General features: G+C 43.3%; 1 protein-coding gene across 4 annotated transcripts in view; it reads right to left on the bottom strand.

Moving 5' to 3' along the window:
- Positions 1-20522, bottom strand: part of SULF1 (sulfatase 1) — a 287776-nt gene that overhangs the window by 53634 nt on the left and 213620 nt on the right. For all 4 annotated transcript variants that reach the window (XM_039522855.1, XM_039522856.1, XM_039522853.1 and 1 more), the window contains 4 exons: positions 3310-3460; positions 1199-1374; positions 381-509; positions 55-111 (listed from right to left, as the gene is read on the bottom strand). In XM_039522855.1, the coding sequence (XP_039378789.1) occupies positions 55-111; positions 381-509; positions 1199-1374; positions 3310-3460 (513 nt within the window). The remainder of the gene's footprint in view (positions 1-54; positions 112-380; positions 510-1198; positions 1375-3309; positions 3461-20522) is intronic.

Below are 20522 nucleotides of genomic sequence, written 5' to 3'. Positions count from 1 at the left end.
AGCAAGCTTGCCACCAGGCAAGTTTCCCAAAACGTTCTCAGCTTTAATAATTACCCTCTTTCCACCAGAAATGTATCACGCCAAATTTTGGTCTTCTTGTTTGTTCGAAACCTGAAAGCAAAATAATATTTACTGCTGGCATCTGTGACTGTTTTTGAACAGTAGCGTTAGTGTTAACAATTTATTTGTTTTTAAATGACCTCTTGGCTCATGTATACGTGCAATTTTATAAATGTGCTATTTAAAACAGTTTTGAAATGTGAAAGCTGTGGTCATTGGGTTTGACACAGCTTATTTTGCCACAAATTCTTTTCCATTCAGCTGTTGATTTACTCAGGTGTTTGCTGCTGAATTGGCTTTGAGAAATGGCAGTGACCCACCTGTTTCCTGGCTTTTCGAGGTCCAGAAGTTTTAGGACAGACTTGCCATCCATATCTGGAGGCGCGTCAAGTCCTGCAATATCCAGAACCGTTGGAGCAAGGTCAATATTCAGCACTATCTGAGGCACTCTGCAAATTAATAGAAAGGTCAGAATTGTATCATTGTAGGGTGACTAGATGTCCTGTTTTGGGGGACTTTTTTTTATATAGGTACCTATTACCCCCCACCCCGTATCCCGTTTTTTCACAGTTGCTATCTGGTTACCCTAATCTTGTGTAAGATATGTAACCCTTCACATTCTTTCAGAATTAGAATAATAATAAATGTGTATGAGTTCTTTGAAGAAGAAAAGCTCTATATAAGTGCTAAGTGCAGAAGTTCCCCCTAGAGGGCTGTGACTTTGAGAATGACAGACCAGTATCATTGGATACTGTCATAAAGGGTATCTGAGCAAGGTATGGTTAAATAAGGAATTGAAACAGGCATGTTATTCCTCCCATCTCACTCATAATAAATCTATTCTGCTAAGACAGAAGAGGAACAACAGATGTCCTCATTTTAACCTAACTGCTTTTTAAAAATAAAAGACAAAATCTAACTATCCAGGGCTATAAATAATACAATTTTCTATTACACATTTTAACTAATTTAAAACATACAGAAAGACAGACATGCTTTTGTTCTTCTAAGGCAGTGTCCTGCATTAACAGAGTATTCTTTATGAAAGGAAACTGGACACTTAGAGTGACCATCAGATGTGCTTACAAACATTTCAAATGAGGTACAGCAGCTGTGCTGCAGACATAGGAGAACGTACACTGATCCCGGCTCTACACTTGGCCCACGAATAAAGAAAGGAACTCGAATATCAAAGTCATATGGCATTGACTTTCCCTTGACCAGTCCAAACTGCCCAATATGGTAACCATGGTCAGCAGTGTAAATGATGTAGGTATTCTCCAGTTCTCCCATCTCCAGAAGCATATGGTATAACTGAAATTTAGCATAGGAAAAACTCAAAATCAAATATTGCAAAACATTTTTTACATAATCATAGTTTTTCTCATTTAAACCTGTCGGGCCAACTTTAACATTGGGGAAACTATTGAAACTAACAGTTATGCCAAGGATGAATTTGGCACATCATGCCCTTAGCATGCTGTAGAAAACTGAACAAAATGTTGTTTTGCTACTCACCCACTAGGTCTACATCTTGACATATGAGAGTTTGTTTCGGGGGGATTTCAGAAAGTTTACTTTGGCAATTTATGGTGCTATTTGACTTGTGTCACCACTACCCACAAATCTCTATATAATCATTGTAATACACTGCTTGGTGAGTTACTAGCTCTACAACGGATGCATTCTCGGACTTGCTCGAATGTGTTGTTAGTTTGTAAGCGTCTCCTCCCCTTCAGTTAGGGGCTTAGAAAGAGGGCTGTACATTTTATTGCTACTAAATGTTAAGGGAGTCCCTCCTTTAGCACCAGTGGAAAGGCCTTTGGTCATGGAGAGGGGTTTTGGAACAAAAGGTCAACAGTTGTATTCCTAACACCTCATGTGCCATATTATATGTAGTTAGCTGTTCCCTGTATTATCTATATGCTCACAAACACTAACAGTTTAACATCCGATTTTTGGTCTGTACTTCAGTGAACCCAGATGCCCAGAACTTAGTTGAAGGATGAACTGTGAAGGGAATAAGGTGGAGCAGAGGTAATGTCAGAGTGTATGTACATAGGTGCCATAGACCTCTACAGATGAGGAACTTGAATATTTCTTTATATATTTGCTCTATTGGCTGACAGTGAGAAACTGATCCTTTAGCTTACTGGACACATGTTAACTTTTCCCCTTTAAAAAGCAACTTATTCTACTGCCAGTTAAAAAAGTGGACAACAAAACAGCTGTGTAGCATTACCAGTCAGAGAATTTGTAGTAACTTGTATTTTCACAGGTAGATTTGGGTTCCCTATCACTGGGGTTGCCAGGCATCCGGTTTTGACTGGAATGCCCAGTCAAAAAGGGACCCTGGTGGCTCCGGTCGGCACTGCCGACTGGGCCATTAAAAGTCCGGTCTGCGGCACAGCAGGGGCCCAGGGCTAAGGCAGGCTCCCCACCTGACCTGGAGCTGCACTGCCTCCGAAAGCAGCTGCCAGGTCCCTGTGGCCCCTAAGCACTGGGGCAACCAGGGGACTAGGTGGCTCTGTGTGCTGCCCCACCCTCAGCGCCGGCTCTGCAGCTTCCACTGGCTGGGAACCATGACCAATGGGAACTGCGGGGGGCGGCACCTGAGGGCATGAAGGCAGCGTGTATCACGCAGAGTCACTTGGCTGCCCGTGAACATAGAGGCCGCAGGGACCTGGAAGCTACTTCCTTGGAGCTGTGGTAAGCACTGATGGGACTCCGCACCCCAACCTCCTGTCCCAGGCCAGAGCCCTCTCCCATACCCCAAACTCCTCATCCGTGGCCCCACCCCAGAGCTCACACTCCTCACCCCCCCCGGCACCCCAACACCCTGGACAAGCCCAGAGCCTCCTCCTGCACCCCAAACCCCTCATCCCCGGCCCCACCCCAGAGCCCATACCCCTCCCACACTCCAACCCCCTCATCCCCAGCCCAGAGCCCCCTCCTGCACCCCTTACCCCTCATCCCCAGCCTAGAGCCTGCACCCCCACCCCAGAGGTTGGGTGGGGCAGAGGTATTCGGTTTTGTGTGCTTAGAAAGTTGGCAACCCTACATATCACTTTAGGAATATAAACATGATTTTCTTCTCACTTACATGGGGTAAATCACAAATGAGTCCACTGAAGTCAATAGAATTCACCAGCATAAGGTGAGTAGAAATGTGAGAAGAATTGGACTTGGTATACAAGTTACAAAACTGCATAATAAAACAATTTATCCTTGACATTTTCAGCTGCTCACCCTTTCCATGGAGTCATCAACTGACATCAATGTCTGAAGCCTTTTGCGCTGTAAGACATTTGTAAATTCCATGTGGATAGGCAACATAGGCCCAGTGTACTGCATGATCCAGTGTTTATCCATGTTTGGTGCGTAGTTATAGCTTGGAGTTCTGCAAAAAGGAGGGAATTTGCAGAATTTCACACAATATCACAGAAATTACCGGAAAAAAAGGAATTAATCAGTGATCCATCTAATCCGTACCCTGTTTCTGATATAGTAAGTAAGTAACAATCCTTTAGAGCATGGTGGAAGGAAGGAAGGCTGTTGTGGACAGTTATAAAATGACCTGTCTTTAGAGAGACATTTCTTCCTAATACCCACCAGTTAGTGTTTGTTTTATGCCCCGGAGCATAAGCGTTTACTATCCCTTTAAATCTATATCTATATAAATATATACATACATACACACACAGGTGTGTATGTGTGTCTGTGCGTTCTCATTTATAACAACCATAGGTAAAATCCCTTAAGTAATTTAGGAGCTTAATCATATTTCCAAAAGTGGGTTAGGAACCTAAATCCCACTGACTTTCAATGAAAAGTAGGCTCCTAAGTCACTTTTGAAAATGAGTTACATTTGAAAATGTTATCCCATTTCTCTAATTTGATCTCATTTTACTTATGAGTCATTTGTTTATAGTACACACTCAGAGCTGGGTTTAATTGAGCAGGGTCACAAGTTCTGTTCTGCAGTGGGCCAGAACTAGTTTAGCCATATTTGTAGGTCAAAGAGGAGGATTAGCACAGCTGTGCGAGGTAGCTTGCACAAAGCCAAATTCCAACATGAACCTGGAGTTGTCTCTTACTTTCATGACCTCTAAAAGTCTAACACCTTTAAAAAGGTTCATATCACAATGACCAAAAAAAAACCCATGTAATCAGGCACCTTCACACTGCACAGGCCAAAAGGTAAAGTCAGCAAACTAAAGGATGAAATTCAGAGGTCAAAGAGGATTATTCTTCCAGTATTGTATTATTAAGGGAGGTTGCAAGTGTGCCTCACAGGAAGAATTTATCCCTAAATTAATCAACTTACAATTAAGCTCACAACAAAGACATTTTCCCACTGGGACAGGGACACATTAACTTTTCTTGCTTCATTAGAATAGCAGCAAAGGTGTCATCAGCGTTTAGTTTTTGATGTCCCCCAAAGAACTGGAGTGCTGATTTGTTTCATCATCTCACCACCTCACCACCACTGTCAAATAAAGGCATGTTCAGCACAAGCGCACATGCTTTGACTTCTATCCTAACCAGTATGGTAGATTCATTTGCAATTATTACCTATAATGAAAAAAATATATGTATTTATGTATGGGCTAAATTCTGCAGGGATATAATCTTTGTGTTTGTCTCTAAAGTATCATACATGCCTATAGCAATATATAGGTGAGCTGTAGCATCAATACAATCATAAGAAGATCCTAGCACAGAATCTAAATAATTATCTTGGTCAAATCCCACACTACAGAATCAAAGCATGACTTCTCAAAGTTCCTACAAATGTCAAGAAACAGACAGAAACTGTTTGGTGGGTGATGGCATGTAAAATTTAAAAGTGTAAGAGAGAAATCACAGGAACACAAATATTCCATCTGAAATAAATCACTGTTAAGGAATGTATGGAAAAAATTAGCCATGCAATATCCAGTGTGTCAGAGCAGTGTCATTAGTCCCATCAGCCCTATTTTATATACAACAAACTCATATGCTTCCTAAAAACTAAAAACAGAAACAAAACAAAATCCATGTACAAGTAATTCTACCAACATGTTAATCACTGCTCCTGATGAGTTCAGTTCCCCTTTCCCTATGCTGGTGCAGTCATTTGCAAGACTGGGGCCTTAATTTATATTTTTAAATATTTACTCTTTGTTTTTCTTTTCCTTTCACTTTTCCTTATTTCTTATTATTACATTTTATTACGTTACATATTTCATTATGTAATCTTGAATCAATCCATCATTAAATTGAAAAAATGCATGTGATGTGAAACCAAATAAATTTTATTTCAGTTACACATACTGAATACATATGGGCATATTTTTACTAGTTTAAATATATGAGGAAAATAACTATTATATGTTTAATATACTTAAGTTGGCAGTTTTTTTTAAACCATACATTACCCATACAGCACATATGTAAAACATCAGAAAAAAGATTGCATGTGTAGATTTTTCCTCCCTCTCCTTCCATATCTCTACCAATCTGTAGAGAACAACTATTTTTGGCATCACACCAACTCTTTAGCTAGAGATTCAGATAAACGAACCACACTCCCTTCCATCAATTCTGACAGTTTTAGGGAGAAATGACACTGCAACTAAGTTCTTTAAAGAGAGAGAAATACAAATAACTCTCTTTGTACTGCAGAAATATATACTGTAGAGAGAGATACATTCATTAGCAGGCATTTTTCACATATTAAATAAAGCATGATGTTAGTGTCTGTTCATGTAAAGTATAATAAATTATATACATATACATTAAAAATCACACTAGAATGAAAGCCCTGGGCAATTTCCCACACTGCCCAACCAGTGTTCCAGAGCAATTTTGATCTGGAGTGGTCAGAAGATAGTTTAGTCTCCATGACTTGTTTCTTAGTTTCTCTATGGAATGGATACCAATCTGAAACACTGCATGGTCTACATAATATTTAGTCCTGCCATGAGTGCAGGGTACTGGACTAGATGACTTCTTGAGGTCCCTTCCAGTCCTGTGATTCTATGTAATTTGGGAGCTATCCAAAAGAAGAAGGTGTTTTCTCATGGTCTCTATTATCTTTTTTTAAACATGTCAAATACACCCATCACCCTGTCCCTGGACACATATAGAAGTTAAAATGATTTATTGTTTGTTGATCAGCTATGTATGAGTCCAGACAAGAGTGATCTTGAGATGAGCAACTGCCCGATGTCCCACTCTGGGACAGTACCAAAAGGAAAACACAGAGCCACTCAAGCATAGCCTCGCCAAGGACAACAGGCAAGCAAGCAAAACCTCCTTCAGTGGTGTCAAAGATTGTGACAAATCTAAAACAATTAAGATGCCTGACTATTGCCCATTGATCACCAACCAACAAATCCAGCTCAGTCTCCATGCCATAAACAGGTCAAATGCAAGACTCAAACGAATCAAAGAAATCAGTGGATTTTAGACACCTGAATTGCTTCACAATAATACTCTCAATAACCTTCCCCAAAAAGGGAAGATTAGAAACATGGCAACTTATGTCAAGACAATGACATTCAAGAAGTTTTGAATTATTAGATCTCAGTTCAACACTGAGGGCTGTAATCAACGATGGCCAACAAAATGAAGGGGATAATAAACTGTCTTTAATTGGTTAATTTTAGTAAGGGCTCACAAATCTTCCACCCATTGTGGGTCAATGTAAAATGGTGGAGTGCCCTGAGTGGGAACCTAGGGCTACATATGAGTACTCTTGCACAGCAGGTAATGTAGTTATAGCCTATTTCACTTTGAACATGAAGCTTTTGTAGATGGTGGGAATTCTAAGTTTTTCTTGTCTCTTAATTATATACGTTTTATCTCCTTTTAAAATCCTTGTTTAGTGTTTCTCCATCAGCCACCAATATTGCATATTTCACAGAATGCCAATTCTCGTGCTATCCCACAAATTGTCTAGAAGACGAATTCACCCCATTTTGTAACCACCTCCTGTTTCACCCAGAGATTAAAAATACATTTTGGAAGTGTTTATGAAAGGTTTTAACTGTACCACTAATCCCTGGAGCGCTGCTGTTAAAGAGTATCCATTATAATCAGGATGCTTCTGACAGTGGATCTGGGAACCGGAGACTTAAAACCGACCTCAGCAGCTGGCTTGCCTTCTTGGCCACACAACAGGCTGTCATTCTACTGCTGACTTAACTGTAGCTTGGAGTCATCTTAACACTCAGCAATGAGCAAACATATTCTTCATGTAATTATGTATTACAATGGAAAAATTCACAAATACTGCAAATACTAGTACAGCATTGCAGACTTAATATCTCTACTATTTAATAAACCCTATTAGAGAGACAGCGATCAAAAAAGGACAGTTATCTGTTCCATAACTGGTGTTCTTTGAGATGTGTTGCTCAGGTGTATTCCACAGTAGGTGTGCGTGCTGGCCACGTGCACCAGTGCTGGAAGTTTTTCCCTTAGCAGTACCCATGGGGGGGAGCACTGTTGCAACTCCTGGAGTGGCGCCTCTATATCGCGCTATAAGGGGAGCTGCGCACTCCCCCGACCCTCGGTTCCTTCTTGCCAGACAACTCTGACAGAGGGGAAGGAGGGTGGGATGTGGAATACACCTGAGCAACACATCTCGAAGAACTCCAGTTACGGAACAGGTAACTGTCCTTCCTTCTTCGAGAAATTGCTCATGTGTATCCCACAGTAGGTGACTCCAAGCTATGTCTGATGGAGGTGAGTAGGAGTGCTTGGGAGACGATCGCATAATGCGAAGAAAAGGTGTGGACAGAAGATCTCGTGGCAGCGCTACATATGTCCTGGATCAGGACATGAGCTCTTGTAGAATGAGCCTTAACGATAGGAGGCGGGGGAACCCCTGTATGCACAAGGTGATCCAGTGCGAAAGGCACTGGGTGGAAATCGGCTGTCCCCTCATCCGTTCAGCCGACGCAATGAACAGCTGGGAGGATTTCCGGAACGGCCTGGTTCAGTCTAGTTAAAAAACCAACGCCCTATGCACATCTAGCATGTGTAGGCGGTGCTCCTCGTTGGAGGAATGGGGCTTAGGACAGAGTACCGGTAGGAAAATGTCCTGATCCATATGGAAGGCGGAGACCACCTTTGGGAGAAAAGCGGGGTGTGGGCGAAAATGGACCGTAACCTTGTGGAAGACCGTATATGGGGATTCCGAGGTCAAGGCCCTAAGCTCCGAGACATGTCGGGCTAACGTAATAGCCACAAGGAATGCTACCTTCCATGACAGATGAGACCAGGAACACGTAGCCAAGGGTTCAAAGGGAGGGCCCGTGAGGCAGGATAACACTAGGTTTAGATCCCATTGCGGCACGGGGGGCCTAGCATACGGGAATGAATGATCCAGGCCTTTTAGAAAGCGGGAGGTCATACTGTGGGAAAAGACCGAGTGGCCCTGTACCGGCGGGTGAAAGGCTGATATGGCCACCAAATGCACCCTGACAGAGGCGAGAGCTAGCCCTTGGATCCTAAGGGACAGGAGATAATCGAGAATGAGTTGGAGTGTTGCGGACAATGGGGAAGTTTCCCGCTCCCCCACCCACCTACAGAACCTAGATCATTTGGCCAGGTACATCTGTCATGTGGACGGTTTTCTGCTTTCCAACAGAAATCGTTTCATGTTCTCCAAATACCTCCTTTCCTCCTCATCTAACCACGGAGCAACCACGCTGTCAAGTGAAGCACAGCCAGGTTGGGGTGTACCTGGGACTGAGAATTACCCTTGAGAAGCCAATCGTCCAGGTAAGGGAAAATTTGTACCCCTTTCCTTCAGAGATAGGCTCCTACCACCACCATGCATTTGGTGAAAACTCTGGGGGCCGTGGAAAGGCCAAACGAGAGGATCGTGAACTGGTAATGGTCCCCCCACTACCCAGGGCCGACTGGGGGGAGGGGGGGAAGCCGGTACAAATTACTGGGGCCCAGCGGTCTGAAAGGGGGCCCGGGGCCTGAGCCACCCTTTTGCCTTCGGGATCAGAACAGCCCTTGTTCTGAAATTCTACCAGTACCCTTTCCACCGCCCCCAGGTGGAGGAGGGGCGCCACCTCTTGCTCTAGGAATGCTACCTTCCATGACAGATGAGACCGAAGGCTCGCCTAGTGCGGGGGGTGGTGGGTGGGTGTGAAGAGAACTGCAATGTGTAGCCTTTGGAAATAGTGTTGAGGACCCACTGGTCCGATGTTATCTGGGACCACTCCACTCAGAAGGCAAATAAACGGTTACAGAACACAAACTTTATTAACTGGGGGGTCTCCCTGGCAACAAGCCCGGTGGCCCCCTGCAAAGAGTCAAAACTGCCTCTTTCCCTGCCTTTTGGGGCTGAGCGGGACTGACACTGGGACCTGTGCCTCTGTTCCCTCGGTCTCTTAGGTGGGGGCTCGTATCTGCCCCTAGCAGGAGGAGCCGAAGTTTGCAGCCTAGGTTTGTCCTTCGCCGGAGGGACATACAGGCCCAAGGTTTGCAGGATTGTACGGGAGTCTTTCATCCCAGGCAGGCGGACGTCAGTTTGGTCCACAAACAACTCTTTCCTGTTGAAGGGAAGGTCCTGCATCAAGCACTGGGACTCTGCAGACAGTCCGGACAGGAGAAGCCACGACTTCCTGCACATGGCGAAGGCCATCGAATGGGCTGCTGTGTCTGCTGCATCTGATGCCACCTGGAGGGCTGCTTTCACCGCTGATGCTCCTTCCTCTACCAGAGCCCTGAACTTCTTTTTGTCCCGCTCCAGGAGAAGACGTTCGAACTTTGGTGGGGACCCCCATAAATTGAAGTCATATTGACATAGAAGGGCTTGGTGATTAGCCACCCTTTGCTGGAAACTCACTGAGGAATAAACCTTCCTGCCAAACATGTCCAGTCTCCTGGCATCTTTGTCCTTAGGGGTAGGTGCAGGCTGACCGTGACGTTCCCGGTGGTTAACTGACTCTACCACCAGGGAGTTAGATGCCAGGTGGGAGTACAGATATTCGTGGCCCTTAGCCGGCACAAAGTATTTCCTCTCTGCTTTCTTGGAGATGGGGGCCAAGGAAGCTGGGGTTTGCCACAGGGTAGTCGAGATATTGGCTACCCCCTGGTGGAGAGGCAGGGCCACACGGCCCAGTGCCGAGGATGACAGTACATTAAAGAGAGAGTCAGACGGCTCCTCCATCTCCTCAGCCTGGAGCTGGAGATTGGATGCCACCTGCTTGAGGAGCTCTTGGTGAGCCCTGAAGTCCTCTTGTGGGACAGGCGGCAGTGCCACTATGGTATCCTCCGGCGCCAGTGAGGGGACTGGCACAGAGCTTAAGGCGTCGGACGGTACCAGTGGGTCGATCTCCAGGTCAGAGTTCGGGCATGGTGTTGCCAGCTAGGGACCTGTTGATTTCTCCCTCTGTCATGGAGGGGAGGCTGAAGGAGCCTGAGACACTCCCGCCACTGAGAGGGGTCTCGCCTGGGCAGGGATCTGCGGCCATGGTGCCCATTGACACCACTGCCCTTGCCACGGTGTTCCATGCCACTGACCCACTTGGGTGCCAGTTTGCTCTCATAAAGCCTCACAACTTGGAGACGGGTGGCTGAGTGCCAATGCGGAGGTTGCCGATGACCGCACGGTACCATAGAAGCGACGTGAGCGACGGTGCCTGGCACGGTGCTGTCCACGTGACCGGGACCTCGAGGACGAAGATCGGTACCCATCCGAGGTGCTGTTCCTGTACTCACCCCGGCGGCCGGAGCTATGACGCTTTGGTGCCGGTGAATTGCGAGATGAGTCCCGTGCATGATGTCTGGTAGAGCAGGAGCTCGAGTCGGAGCGTCTATGTTGGTGGTAACGTGACCGGCTTCGGTAGCTTCACGAGGAGGAACATCGGCACCGCTTATCCTGGTGCCTGTGTCCCCAGTCGCAGGACACAGAGGAGCCCCGAGGCTCCCTCGGGAGCGGCGAGCCAGTCAGCCTAAGCGGGGTAGAGGGCTGGTGCAAGCTGTAGGAAGACTGCGTTGAGTGAGGCAGCGAGCGGTCCTCGGAACAGGGACTGTGCTGCGTCGGGGAGGGTTGTTGTGCTCCCAGTGGCAGCTTCCCTCGAAACCGGGGGCCCGTCTCAGGGGCACCCCGAATACCGGGAGGGTCAAAATGCCACGTGCAGCCTGTGCTGCCTCCGGCATTGATGGCATCCTCTCCACAGGGGAGGCACGCACGGATGGGACTGAGCTGCTCCGCTCAACGTGAGTCGGAGGCCTGGGTCCCACAGAGGATCGCGGGCTGCCCAGCTCAGGTCTGGCCTCACCCCTATCTTTCTCTCAGCGCTGCTGAGTCTTCCATTGCTTCTTTGAAGGGGAGAGGTGTCGGCTAGTGGAGGGGACTTCGCTCTGTACTGAAGACGCGGTGCCGGGCACTGAGTCCATGCGTTGTGCTGGTGCTGGGGTCAGTGCTGATTCCATTAGGAGAGCACGAAGTCTAATGTCCCTCTCCCTCTTAGTCTGCGGTTTGAAAGGTCTACAGCTCCTACAGCGCTCACTTACGTGGGTCTCGCCCAAGCAGTGGAGACACTGTGTGCAGATCACTTCTTGGCATAGAACTGCGACAGGAGTCACACAACTTGAAGCCTGGGGCACGGGGCATACCCGGAGCCCAGACGACTAACTGGAGAAACTATTTAACTCTTGAAGAACTGTACTACTAAGGCTAACTAGAGAAGCCGCAGCAAGGCTGGAGCACAAAATTCCAACTACCTTCACAGGTGGCAAGAAGGAACTGAGGTTGGGGGGAGCGTGCAGCTCCCCTTATACCGTGATGTAGAGGCGCCACCCTAGGGGTCGCAGAGGTGCTCCCCCTCTACGGGTACTGCTAAGGGAAAACGCTTCCGGCACCGGTGCATGTGGCGAGCATGCACACCCTACTGTGAAATACACATGAGCAATCACTCGAAGAAGAACTGCTATTTACTCTCTACTTCATACATATATGTAACTGGGTTAGGAGTACTGCTCACGTGGACTGAAGAGGCAATGGACATTCTGTAAACATACCTGAATTGTTATAAATGGCCTCCAATTAAAATGTGGGTGCAAGTAGTTTATTATATTAGTCCATTATTACAGCCATTTAAAAGCTCAACTGTTTGATTTGACCCTCAAATCACATAGCTGGAGGTCCGAAGGGTAACATATAAGGGACAATTGCTCCCAAAAGTTTGGGCCTACATTTAATTTTGGAAGCAAAATTGTGCTTGCAATATTGTAGGCCAGTTTAATACACAGTGCCTTAAAATGTATCGCTGAGCAAAATTCTCTGAGGGCATGGATTAACAAACCTTCACATTACTTTACTTAAGATTAACCAATGGAAAAACAACGAGGAAAAGCAGACATCTATTTTTAAACAAAAAATGTTGCCTCACGTCAGGAAAAACGGTAAGCCCATCATAAAGACAAGAACTCACTATTTAAGGCCCTGATCTTACAAATGTTTAACCACATCAGTAAGTATACATGAGTAGTGCTGTTGAATGTGCACATTTCCAAAGTCCTTAAATTAGCACCATCATCATCTGGGCCTCCACCTGCATAGCCTATTTAGATTGCAATCTCCTCATGAAAGGTATAAATATATATAGCTTTACAGTAGCTGCAATCAAGATGGAAACTGCACATATAGTATACATACTGTGAGTTATAGGTTAAACATCCATTTGGCTGCAGTTTGGGGTAGGAGGGGGAAAGAGAGTTATATGAGTTAATAAAACAGTCTATTTACAGCATTGATACATTTTTCTCTTACTCCTGATTTAGTCCTGTCAAGGTTTTATTTTTAAATCTATAATTTGATTTCTAACCATCAATACAAATAAAAAAAGTAACTTAAAAATAGACTGAAGGGAAAGGAAATACATATTTTAACCTATGACATGAATATGGGCTTATCTACAAAGTGATTTACTGCGCAACAGGGCCAAGTATGAATCCGCAGTGCACCAGCTGCACTTTGGTACTTTCATTGCACTTCAGCAATGTCCACCTGGCACTGGTAGCACTAGCCATAAGCAGACTGAGCAACTTCTTAGGGCCCCAAACAGCTCACGGGGCCCCGATTTAGTGTAACCCCAATACCCCTTATTGAATGTGGACTTTTTAACAAAAGAATTAGCATGTGTTATATGTTGGTATATTTTCTGGTTTGTGGAAATAATGCAATTAGTATTTTTTAGGGGATGGATAAGTGGCAAGGGGGAGGCAAAAATATTCCTGCTTAAAACCTCCCAAGGGCTAGCACCATCTTTGCTACATGATGAGTTACTACACAGCAAGCTGGTGAGCTGTAGATTTACATTCAGGCTTGCCGAACAGTAACTCTCCATCTAGACAAGCTTTATGAGATACCTAAGTAACTATATAACCTTATATTTCTGAAGTTTGTGCAGCCTTCCCTCTTTTCCTATTACCCATTTTTGGTTGCTCTCATTTATTGTATCTTCTTGTATATTTAGATTTTAAGTTCTTTCAGGCAGGGAATGTGTTTTATTCAGTTTCTGAGGTGCCATAGGAACAATAAAATACCAGTTGAAATGTATTAAATATTTTTTTTTTTTACATTTTCAAATATATTGATTTGTATTACAACACCGAATACAACGTACATTGCTCACTGTATATTATTTTAGATTACAAATATTTGCACCGTAAAAATGATAAACAAAAAAAAAATAGTGTTTTTCACTCATACAAGCACTGTAGTGCAATCTCTTTATTGTGAAAGTGCAATTTACAAATGTAGATTTTTTTGGTTACATAACTTCATTCAAAAACAAAACAATGTAAAACTTCAGAGCCTACAATTCCACTCAGTCCTACTTCTTGTTCAGCCAATCGTTAAGAGTAACAAGTTTGTTTATATTTACAGAAGATAATGCTGCCCACTTCTTATTTACAATATCACCTGAAAATGCTTCCATGCTGATGACGCTTGTTAAAAAAAAAATGTGTCAATTAAATTTGTGACTGAACTCCTGCTCTGTTTTATGTGCATTCTGTCATATATTTCATGTTATAGTAGTCTTGGATGATGACCCAGCACATGTTGTTCATTTCACTTTCAGTTCACTTTCACTGGAGATTTGACAAAATGCAAAGAAGGTACCAATGTGAGATTTCTAAAGATACCTACAGCACTCGACCCAAAGTTTAAGAATCTGAAGTGCCATCCAAAATCTGAGAGGGATGCTTTCAAAAATCTTAAAGGAGAAACACTCTGATTCGGAAACTACAGAACGTGAACCACCAAAAATAAAATCAGCCTTCTGCTGGTGGCATCTGATTCAGATGATGAAAATGAATGTGGTTGGTCTGCACTGCTTTGGATCGTTATCAAGCAGAACCTGTCATCGGCATGGATGCATGTCCTCTGGAATGGTGGTTGAAGCATGAAGGGACATATGAATTTTTAGCGCATCTGACCCATAAATATCTTGCGACGGCTACAACATGTTATGGGAACATCTGTTCTCACTTTCAAGTGACATTGTAAACAAGAAGCAGGCAACATTACCTCCTGCAAATGTAAACAAACTTGTTTGTCTGAGCGATTGCCTGAACAAGAAGTAGGACTGAGTGGACTTGCAGGCTCTAAAGTTTTATGTTGTTTTATTTTTGAATGCAGGTTTTTTTTGTACATAATTCTACATTTGTAAGTTCAACTTTCATGATAAAGAGACTGCACTACAGTAATTGTATTAGGTGAATTGTATTCACCCATGAAAGCTCATGCTCCAAAACGTCTGTTAGTCTATAAGGTGCCACAAGACTCTTTGCTGCTTTTGAAAAATACTATTTCTTTTGTTTTTTTACAGTGCAAACATTTGTAATAAAAAATAATAATATAAAGTGAGCACTGTACACTTTGTATTCTGCGTTGTAATTGAAATCAATATATTTGAACATGTAGAAAACTCCCAAAATATTTAAATAAATGATATTCTATTATTGTTTAACAGTGTGATTAATCAAGATTAATTTTTTAAATCACCCAATTAATGGTAATTAATTTTTTAAAATCACTTTACCCTAGTTGCCAGGTGTCCAGTTTTCGACCAGAAAGTCTAATCAAAAGGGAACCTGTACAGTCCGATGTACTGACCAGACACCAAAAGTCTGGTTACTGCAGGGTGTGGGAGGGTGGGGAGGGGACGGGTCATAAACCTGCAGCAGCCCTGGCTCAGCCAGGACTGCCTCCTACCTGCATCTCATGGACAGGCAGGCTCCACGTCAGGGGCTGCAGTTCTCATCTCAGCCCCACAGCAGAGTGAGGCCACCTGGCGACGGGAGGGAGGTGGAGAGGATGGAGCGATGAGGAAGGAGGAGAGGGGAGAGTGGTGAGTGACAGGGGAGGGTTGGTGAGGAGGGAGCAGGGTTTTGGGGGAAGAGGCAGAGCAGGAGGAGGTTCCGGGGCTCCTGCTGTAGTGTCCAATTTCAGAAATTAGAACGTTGGCAACCCTAGTGCCTAACAAAGTTTTGATTGCTCAATAAATAATTATAAAAGTTACAGACACTTCTGGAAATAGAAAAACACCCTCTCAAATTGCCAAGATGCATCAGACATCAAGTACATTAAGTTTCAGCTTCTATCAGTGATTGAACCTCCTTTCACAGGATATACAGCAGGAACAACATATGAAGGACATGAGAGAATCTTTAATACACACAGATATTTCAAGGGCAGGAAGGAAGTTGGACATTTAGCATTGCTAGCATTCTTTCGAACTACAACGGGGGAAAAAGCTATCTCCCCTCAATGGAGGGATAAGAGGATAAGAGCTAGTGTATAATTTCTGTTATGCACTTTTATTACATTAACAAGTTACTTGACAATGATGAACAACAAACAACAGATTTACAAGCACATAAGCAGCATGACCAACCTTGAAAACCTCCCCTAAAACAGAGCTGGAGTGAATACTAGCCTTCTCAATAGCAAAACGATGCCAGCAAACTAGTCTCAACTTTCTTGACATTGCCAATATGGAGCTATGGTTGGCAACAGACAGCACTCTTCTATATTTGGTCAGCTAGTGACATGGGTCAATACAGCTACAACTAAAATGTATGCCTCATAATTCATTATTTATTTTTATTATGGTAGTGCCTAGAGGCCTCACCCAAAATCAGGGTCCTTGTACTGAGAAAAGCGCTAGAATTCCATGTACAGTTGCCATATAGACACTGCCTTTAGTGAACTGGAGGCCAAGGTTTGGGTAAATTAAAAGTCTGAAACACACTCTTGACTCCAGAGCTGGCATTCATCTGAATTTGTATTTCCTTAGTCCATCTCCAGTTTCATTTGTCCCCTCCCGCTTCCTCTTTTAAAAATGAGAAAATTTACTTAGCTGGGGGTATGAAGTCTGAAAGTTTGATTGCCAAAGCTTAACATAACCTGAGTGTGACACTATGCCCCATATTCTTCATAGAGATATTGTTATAATATGAATATGGCATAACTAAGATATGTTTTATGCAAGATGGATCATGTGAGGTATCATTGGAAAGGTTATGATGTACTAACTATGATTATCCTATTTGTATGCATGTATCATGTCTGTATCTGAAGTTAGGAATATGTAACAATTACAACTGTGTTTCCATCTGGGGAACACCCACCAGATGAATGCAATCAGTTTGGATGGGCCATTAAGGAGAGCAATAGGACTCTGAAGATGTTAATCTCCCACCTTCCTGAGAAGCTTCCTGGGATACTGCTTTGACACTGCAGAGTCATGTGATCATGCCACCTGGTACTGAACCCCATCTGGGCCTACTAGTATTTTTCACAAATAGCGAGTAGGGACCAAACTGGAAAACAAAGGATTCCCGCCATACGTAAATCCTATTTAAGGCAGGGAAGTGAGTTAATCTAAGTCATTGGTTCTTCACTGAATCCCCGCCCAAGATGACTGCTGAAAACATTTAAGACTGATCTGGGGAAGAAAGGACTGGATCCAGGCTAGGTGTCTGGTCTGTGAAAGGAATATCTGAAGTTTTAAGCCTCAAGCAAGAGCATTTTGTCTACAAGAAACTCTGCAACCTGCTTAAAACAACATTTAGGGTGAGAAATTATTACTTGTAGCCAGTCTCTTTAGTGTATTAAGTTTAGTTTGCAGTAATCTGCTTTGATCTGTTTGCTATCCTTTATAATCATCTAAAATCTATCCTTTGTAGTTAATAAACTTGTTTTTGTTTTCTATAAACCAGTTTGTGCAATTCATAACTGAGAGGCAAAAAGCTGTGCATACCGTCTTCCACACTGAGGGAGAGGGAGATTTTCATGAGCTTACCCTGTATAGATCTCTGTGCAGTGCAAGACAAGACAATTTTGGGTTTACACCCCAGAGGGGGTGTGCACTTTTGTGCTGGGTAATTCCCGAGCTCAGTCCTCCCACGCAGAGCTGATGTCAGTGTCTGTGTCTTTCTGCAGCTGGGTGGGTCCCTACCTGTGTGTGCGCTAGAGGAGGCTCGAGGGCCTGGCTTAGCAGGACAGGGTGAGGGAGCCCAGGCTGGTGGAACAGGCAGCCCCAGTGGCACCCCAGTACATCAGGTGGCACCCTGGAAGGTGGGGGGTACCCATCACACTGAGTTCCTTAGCATACAGCATAGAGAAGTTTATACCCATTGAACATAATTGCCTTTTTACTTTAGAAAGTCTTGTTTCTGCTGCAAGAGGGCTAGAGAGTTATGGAGATTAATAAACCCCAATCATTAAATTTATGTCAATATTCTTACTTCCACTCCTATTTTTTAAATGATGTTTCTAGTGAACTGGATGATCACGTTATTCATGTCTAGGTCTTAAGTTCAAATAGGCCTCAGAGCAGTCGTGACAAAAGCCATTGAAATCTGAACATAAGAACAGCCATACTGGGTCAGAGCAAAGGTCCATCTAGCTCAGTATCCTGTCTTCTGACAGTGGCCAATGCCAGGTGCCCCAGAGGGAATGAACTGAACAGGGTAACCATCAAGTGATCCATCCTCTGTCCACCATTACCAGTTTCTGGCAAACCAGAGGCTAGGGACACTATCCCTGCGTATCCTGGCTAATCGCCACTGATGGATCTATCCTCCAGGAATTTATCTAGTTCTTTTTTTAATCCTGTTATAGTCTTGGCCTTCGGAACATCCTCTGGCAAAGAGTTCCACAGGTTGACTCTGCATTGTGTGAAGAAATACTTCCTCTTGTTTGTTTTAAACCCGCTGCCTATTAATTTCATTTGGTGACCCCCTAGTTCTTGTGGTATGAGAAGTAGTAAACAACATTTCCTTATTTACTTTCTCCAACCCAGTCATGATTTTATAGACTTCTACCATATCCCCCATTAGTTGTCTCTTTTTCAAGCTGAAAAGACCCAGTCTTATTAATCTCTCCTCATATGGAAGCTGTTCCATACCCCTAATCATTATTGTTGCCCTTTTCTGAACCTTTTCCAATTCCAATAGATCTTTTTTGAGATGGGGTGACCACATCTGCACGCAGTATTCAAGATGTGGGCACACCATGATTTTATATAGAGGCAATATGATATTTTCTGTCTTATATTCTCTCTTTTTCCTAATGATTCCCAACACTTTGTTAGCTTTTTTGACTGCCACTGCACATTGAGTGGATGTTTTCAGAGAATGATCCACAATGATTCCAAGATTTCGTTCTTGCGTGGTAACAGCTAATTTAGACCCCATCATTTTATATGTATAGTTGGGATTATGTTTTCCAATGTGCACTACTTTTCATTTATCAACACTGAATTTCATCTGCCATTTTGTTGCCCACTGACCCAGTTTTGTGAGACTCATTTGTCCTCATATGAAGTAATTTTGTGATCCCATTCTAGCTTCTAGTGGATAAAAGCCCACATTACAAAAAAGACCACCATAATTGGCAGGTTGTAGACAGTCTGAGCAGACATATCAATGACTGAATGGGCAAGGAGAATTGTCTCACATCTAGACCTAGATCACACCTGAAGGTCAACATCTGAGGCATGTTGTGGGGAAGCTTTTATTGCTTCTTTTCATGCTGCACTCATATTGTGATAAACTTCAGATCTTTACACTTTTAAAAAATAAAGTTTGAAAATCCTAAAAACGTGTTTGGATACCACTTTGCTTTTCTGAAACCATTAATGCCATTCTTGGGGTACTAATTGATTTCTTATGGTTACAGACAACCATAGAGTCTGGCAGTGGTCCTCCTGTCAGGCTGGAGATTTTTTATTCAGCATAGCATGAAATATTCTGGATTTCCATTTCTGACATTCTTCGGTAATGTGAATTTTTACTTCTAAAGTTTGTTTACATCATATAATTTAATTTTCTTTCAGAAGTGCTACAAACATCTCAGGCCTAATTCACAGTTGCTCTAAGACTACTCTATGCAGCAGGGTAAAAGGGACTTAAAGTACCAGAGAAGTGTACGGTGGCCTTACTTTAACTAAGAATTTAGACTTTCATGGGAGTATTCTCTAAGTCAGAGCCTTAATGCTAGGTTGTGCCATGGAATAGGATTCCACTTTAGCTGACAGAGACACCTAGATAGAGCCATCTCTTGTATTTGTAAATTTCTTATTTAAATACAATATTTCCTAAAGACTAACCATCCAGCTTCCCAACAGTTGACATCCATTGTGCCAGCAGAATCGCATATTCCCACATTAGTGTATTTCATCTTTTCCAATACTGATTTATTCCCTGGAAACAATGTTTTGAGCAGAGCTGGATGGATGTGGCAGTATGATATATTTTCAGAAAAGACCACCAGCCCAACATGGTGATAGAGAACACACAACAGCCAATACTCCAGGAATTCTTTTAGCTCTGCAAACACTGTATGGGTCAGGAAAAATCCCAAGAGCCCAGAGATGGTGTTCTTCATACTTATAAAAAGATTTCATCCTTTACTGAATCTAATATGAGAGAGTTTGATTTTCACTTTAAATTGAAGATGATGGAGTTAACAGGTGAACATTTGCAGTAAGGATTCACAGCAAATATTTCACAGTCTTGCTTGACTTTTTAAGTGTTTTCATTCAATGTGTGAGCATTCATTTGTATGGTGGCAGTGGAAGGATGAGGCTGTGAAATGACAGCTGTGTGCAAGTCCATTTTTTCTGTTTGGCATTACCACCATATATATTTTTGACAAGAACGGATTAAAAAACAATATGGGAATTTCTGCCTGTGTGCATTTGACCTTCTTCTTTCAATCAAGTAGGTGCGGACACAAAATCAAAAAACAAATATGAAATCAAAGAGGAATGGAAATATTGCTAAGGCAGCTATGTTGCAGCTCATACATGTGACCCCATAGCTCATTCCCAATCAAACATACCTCTATTTTTTTAAACAGCTAATATTTTAAACAACAAACAATACAGACTCTCCACCAGCAATGAACTGATACATAATTTAAGGGCATG

This window comes from Mauremys reevesii, linkage group 2 (genome assembly GCF_016161935.1).
Source record: "Mauremys reevesii isolate NIE-2019 linkage group 2, ASM1616193v1, whole genome shotgun sequence".
NCBI lineage: Eukaryota > Metazoa > Chordata > Testudines > Geoemydidae > Mauremys > Mauremys reevesii.
Note: the sequence above shows the minus strand (reverse complement) of the source record. Positions and strands in the feature narration are given on the sequence as shown.